At 35.4% G+C, this 6,261-nt stretch overlaps 1 protein-coding gene across 1 annotated transcript in view; it reads right to left on the reverse strand.

Moving 5' to 3' along the window:
- Positions 1 to 6,261, reverse strand: part of LOC144958239 (uncharacterized) — an 86,245-nt gene that overhangs the window by 43,736 nt on the left and 36,248 nt on the right. The window contains exons 17-20 of the mRNA XM_078890074.1: positions 5,369 to 5,413; positions 4,867 to 4,920; positions 3,463 to 3,561; positions 2,445 to 2,552 (exon numbers count right to left, since the gene is read on the reverse strand). Coding sequence (XP_078746200.1) covers positions 2,445 to 2,552; positions 3,463 to 3,561; positions 4,867 to 4,920; positions 5,369 to 5,413 — 306 coding nt within the window. The remainder of the gene's footprint in view (positions 1 to 2,444; positions 2,553 to 3,462; positions 3,562 to 4,866; positions 4,921 to 5,368; positions 5,414 to 6,261) is intronic.

Raw genomic sequence — 6,261 nt, forward strand, 5'->3', positions numbered from 1 at the left:
TACAACATAGATCTTTAGATTTCTCAGTCAATACTGATTTACAACATAGATCTTTAGATTTCTCAGTCATTACTGATTTACAACATAGATCTTTAGATTTCTCAGTCAATACTGATTTACAACATAGATCTTTAGATTTCTCAGTCAATACTGATTTACAAAATAGATCTTTAGATTTCTCAGTCAATACGGATTTACAACATAGATCTTTAGATTTCTCAGTCAACACATCAATTTAAATATTTTTATACATATTACAAAATTACCTTAAATCCTTTGTTAGCTTTAGTTGTTTATGTCAACAGTTTATATTCTCCTGATCTCCTTAAATTATTCCATAAGTGTCTTGAGCGTACCTAATACTAATGTTTAAAAAGTTTGTTGACACATTGGTATTATTTTATGAACTATCGCCACTAACTCATGAAGGCCAAGAGCTATACTTTATAAACACTAAACACGTCTATACATAAAATCTAACACACCTATTTACAGTCCTTGAAACATTGCAGTTACAATGATTTCCTCCTTAATTTGATTGGAAATTGAGCAAATGTGACCCAACGTCCCAAAACGGTATTATGTCGGGAGGAACCAGATACTAAAAAACCAAATTGAAGCTAAACTGATCAAAAATTTGAATTATTGCTGGTTAGCATTCTAAGATATGATATTAATCCTCTACATAAACTCATTGCAAGTCGGATATTTCTGGCAATAAGTTCAATTTTCAGCACCTTAATCATTCCCACATAATACCGTTTTGAGACGAGGGATCACAAATCGGATCCTCTTTTTCCTTTGCCAATTTTCTTAAGGCATTTGCAAAGGTGAATAAAGTCCAACTGCTTGTTCAATCCAATGACTTTCTCTGCTTTTTTAAAGATTTTTTTCATTTTCCATCCTTAAATAGGTAGCATTTTCCAATAACACCACTTTTCTCTTCTTTAGGACCACAAAACAAAAAGGCTTACCCCTAAAATAGAAACAGATTACCAAATAAATAGTTAATTTAACCCCCCCCCCCCCTCCCAAGAAATAAAATCACTTTCATCAAGGTCATTTTCAGCTTTGGCACACGTAATTTGGCCGCATATCTTCCTAACCTGGTACATCAGTTGAGAGGGAGTTTGGGATAAAAATAAGGGAGATGTGGCTAAAATATGGGAGGCTGCAGTTTTACTGACACCAAAGTTTTACTGCAAGCTGGGTTAAAACACAAAATGGGAAGAAATCAGGATCATTGTAGAATAAAAAAAAGAGTACATATCTCAATGATTCGTAAAGGGAAATAACCAATTAATTTTAAGTTTTCATAAGCATTTCATTTTCTGATTGAATGTCTCCTAACCAAAGATGTTGATTCAATTTTGTTTTTACTTAACACAATCTCTGTAACAGTGAAAGTATAAATAAGATATATGCTTAGATTCATAATTTTACGCAAATACTCAAAACAGCATGAAAAGTATTAGTGAAAAAAAAAGATGTCATATATACAAGTGACAACTAATATAGAAATGGTTAAAAATCAACTTAAGCTGGCCAATCACAAACTGGCTCCAAAAAAAATTAAAAAAAACTGGCTCCAATCAACTAAATATTACTCCCAAATATTACATTTGTTCCCGACTGAAGACCCTGCTGCTAATGGTTGGGTTGTTCACCCAATTCTGTTACAATTATGATGCCATGGTGTGCTAATGTCTTCCTTCCCTGAGAAGAGAAGTGGAGGAGGACAATCACTTAGGGAAGAAAGCAGTATGATCGGCATGAAAATCGGTAAATCGGTAACGCAAAAAATGGTCTTGAAAATCTGTATTGTCTTGTTTTTAAGGGTTTTAAACACTGCAACACATTTAGGTTATATCAGCACCAGTAAAAAGGAAGAAAATGGGATAGTAAAAAGTTCTGGAATTACAATTAAAGCACCCAAGAAAAAGTAAGACAAAGGGGAACTAGGAACAAATAGGGATCAGATGTAGATTCCAAGAGCATACCACCAATGTAGTTAGTTTGAGATCACCTATAAGTCTCATCCGGACACAAGAACAATCCAACAAAGAGGAATACACTCAAATGCTTACATTATACATTCAAAATAACAAATATAATAATACATCACAGAGAGATTATTTACAAGGAAAAAAAATATCATCTCCCAAAACAATATGCATTTGACTGTTTCCTTCCCAGCCAGGACTCGGAACATGGCGAGGACAAAACCAAGTAATCTCATTCCAAGACAAAGACAGAAAGCATGTTGGAAAACAGATATAAGGGGATAGAAGACACAGTATGTAACCCCCTGCCCACAATGGGAGGTCAGGATCCCCACCCAGGAAAATCTGTATGAATGTATGGCGGGTCCGGCAAGTTCAAACCCGAGTTCTTGAGGATTAATCTGAAGCCTATCTTGTAAGGGATAATCTGAGAATACTTACAGGTGGTCCAGGTGGTCCCACGGGTCCAGCTTCTCCGGTCGGCCCTTCCCCTCCTTTCTCTCCAATTGGTCCTTGTGGACCCTCGGCTCCAACACGGCCTTGTGGACCCTGACATTTTTTTTAAAATTTAAGAAATTTAGTTGGTTCCATGAAATTGCTCAAAATATAATTTTTAAAATTATCGATGAAAAAATATTACCCATTCTGAGAGCATCAATTTTCTAAAACATATACTATTTTTGAAGTCATTCTAAATCAAAGTAGAGTTTCTTAACTGTAGAAAATGTAATAAAATATCAATTTTTCAGTAAAATTAAAAAAAAAAAATAGAATTAAAATTTTCTTTAGGGTCTATTTCAAGGGAAAATTTGAATAACCCAGGTGTCCACTGCTCTGCAGAATCACAAATTGAGTCTGGGTTAGGTAACTTGCTACAGGCCTCAGAGGACATTTGGTAGTTGAACCCAGTAGCTCTTGGGTATAAAGTGAAGACCATTACGTCGTGTCACACTCTATCAACAATAAAAATATTTTTAGCAAATTTTCTACTAAATTATGATTGAAAAACTCAAATTTAACTCTATCAGCGCTGAGGCTATATTCACATTTCCATCACAAAATGGCTGACACCTGTTTGAAAATGACAAGCTAAGACAAAGCGACATTCAAATTCGGGACAAAATCTCAAATAAAATACCCCCTTGGGGCCAATTGAATGTTCTGATGAAAGAAATGATACCATTGGTTCAATTTATAGTACGTCTGTAGGAAGTTGGATTGGATTACATTATTATTTTTGACTTTCAAGACCGGCCGCACTGTGCGGCCATTGGCCAGTAGAACAGATTCTGCTCTGGCCGCACAGTGCGGCCAATGGCGCTGAAAGAGTTAAAAGAAAAGAAAAAAAATCATTTGGACAAAATTTGACTCTCAATAAAATCTGTTAATTAACCAAGACAATCTGTATAAAAGGCAATTCTGGTCAATGGGGAACATTCTAGAAAAAATACAAACTTACATCATCTCCGTCAATGCCTTGTTCACCCTGAAGACCTGGGGGTCCGGATCCACCCTGCAATCCCTGTTCTCCTTGAGCTCCATCTTTACCATCTTCTCCCTAAAGTGGGATTAATATAGATATATATATGTGTGTGTGTGTGTGTGTGTGTGTGTGTGTGTGTGTGTGTGTGTGTGTGTGTGTGTTTTATATAGTGGATAAGTCAAATGAGTCAATAATAATGAGATGTGTTTAGTATAGATATATGTGTGTGTGTGTTTATATATAGTGGATAATAAATTAAAGTCAAATGAGTCAACAATAATGAGATTGATGAAAACACCTTGCTTTAAGTGAAAAATTAACTTTAAAAAATATATTTTTCAATAAAATTAAATTAAATTTAAAAACAACAACTTTGGTTTAAGTAAATTTCTTATCAGTGCTGATTGGAACAAAAAGTGAAAAAGCTAACTTTTGGATAGTGGGAAACTGCACCTTTTTGTTCCATCACATATCAAGTCTCTCACTGCCAGTACAATTGATTGCAGAGGGAAATGTAATCTTTTAAAAGGAGGAAATTCATCCTCTGACTCCCAATATCGCAAATTTCCGCAGATCCGAGGAAAACCATCAGCAATGCTTAATGGCAAAAGGTGAGATAGTGCAAGATTGAAGTGATGGCTTGTATCTTATTTGAAAAACTCAACTTATACCATAAGTACTTAATAAAAAATACCAAGAGATGGAAACATCATAATAGATCCCATCAAAAGAATGCCTGCATTCCACAATGCCAGGAAATACTGGCTTGCCTCAAATCGCCTCTTAACAGGACATGGCAGAACTGTATCAAATATGTGCAGATGGAAACTTGGTGCCTGTCGGAAATGTCAGGCAGTTCCAGAGACCAGTGATCACATCGTCCTCCACTGTCCAGTTACTAAACTTGCAGGTGGATATGAAACAGTTCTTAGGTCAGACGAAGACTACCAAAGCTAGGTTGACGAAATGAATTTGGAAGTGTAGCCATGCGCTGCTACTACTCATAATAAAATCCTTCTAGTATAAAAGTATAATGGAGATAAAGATAAAGGGAGTAAATCTGACTCATGAATGAACAACACAAAACAAAATCCGTTTTGGCCCTTGGCCTTATCAAGTAAACACAGAATACATATATATTTATATCAGATTGTCATAATAATATAGGCGAAAATTACATATTTTCGCCTATAATATTATGACAATCTAATATAAATATACATGTATTCTGTGTTTACTTGATAAAGGCCAAGGGCCGAAACGTCGTTTGTTTTGTGTTGTTCATTCATGAGTCAGATTTACTCCCTTTATCTTTATCTCCATTTTATTATTTAGGCACCTCTATTTATTAGTATAAAAATATACTTATGTGTTACTCACTGGAGCTCCTCTAGATCCTTGTTTGCCATCCTTTCCTGGGCTTCCCATCATACCCTGTATAGAAAATTTAAAAGAATACAAATAATAAAACTCGGTTGTAAGACTCTTTTAAAACGAGGGATCATCCTCCTTCTCTTCTTCTTCTTCTTCTTCTTCTTCGTCTCCCGTTGTCTTTTTGAAAACTCAAAAAAAAATTGATCTTTTTTAATATAGTGCGATATCCACTCACAGTAACGAAAATATCGCCTGAGCGGTAAATTAATTCAAGTGATGACCCAAGGTTGACCCGGGGTCACGCCTGCCAAATTACGGGGAATCCCATAGTGAGCTCAGTTACGGTGATATTGGGTGATACCAGTCGATTTATGTTCACTTTCATCTCTTTGTTATCGCTTCACAATGACCTTAAATACCCATTTCTTTACTCTGTAATATTTATCAAGATTTCCTATGCATTGTATCCTTCACAGACAGTTTTACACAACTTTGAACTTTGACTTACCCTAGCTCCCATCCGTCCAGGGAAACCTTGTTTCCCATTCTGACCCTGAAATACACAAAACAGAAATAAAGTAGAACTTTATCCATTTCAATATGAAAACAATAAAGAACATAAACGATTAGAATAATAACTACTTAAGTGAATACGCTTCAACAGTCGTAACACCACTTCCCTCATAATGACGCATGGTAACTTAGTAACACTGGCTCTAAACTATCGGAACAATGGTGGATGCCCTTTCGAAATATTTCTCCGACAAGCATAAAAGCGTATCCAGAGGGAAAAAAAAAACATTATAAATCTGATCATGTTTTGACTTTTACACATTCTGATCACAAGACATATGAAAAGTTCTAGCCAGCATGAAGAATAAAAAGTACCGATTTTCTTTGTTTAGAACCACGATGGCTGCCGTTGCTGGGCGACATGACATCAGAGTATTGAATCCAATTACAAATTTTTTTAAAAGAGCAAAGAAATATATATTTCACTCCAACCAAAAAGAACTATTTATCATTACCATTTATTCCAAAAGTTGGGGATAGATGACAATTGTTTTCAAAAAGTATTTTCTGATTCTGATTTCATCATGATATTAAAAAAAAAAAATAAATAAATAAATGAGCTTTGATATAGCGCAATATCCATTTAAAAAAAGCTCAAAGCGCTTTACAAAGGGTCCCTGACCAACAGCAACACGTAACATGTAGAATGAAACATGACGCCTGTTAGACGATATAACAATTTTTTTCTGACAGAGACAACACTATTAACGGCCGGGTACTCATTTTACACCTGAGTACGGTGAGAGAATGTGAGTAAAGAGCCTTTTCCAAGGATTCAACTATGCACCACCGAGCGAGGCTCAAACTCAGGACCTTCTGATCCGAAAG

The sequence above is a fragment of the Berghia stephanieae genome, chromosome 12 (genome assembly GCF_034508935.2).
Source record: "Berghia stephanieae isolate SIO BIC M18660-M18661 chromosome 12, UCSD_Bste_1.3, whole genome shotgun sequence".
In the NCBI taxonomy this organism is placed as follows: Eukaryota; Metazoa; Mollusca; class Gastropoda; order Nudibranchia; family Aeolidiidae; genus Berghia; species Berghia stephanieae.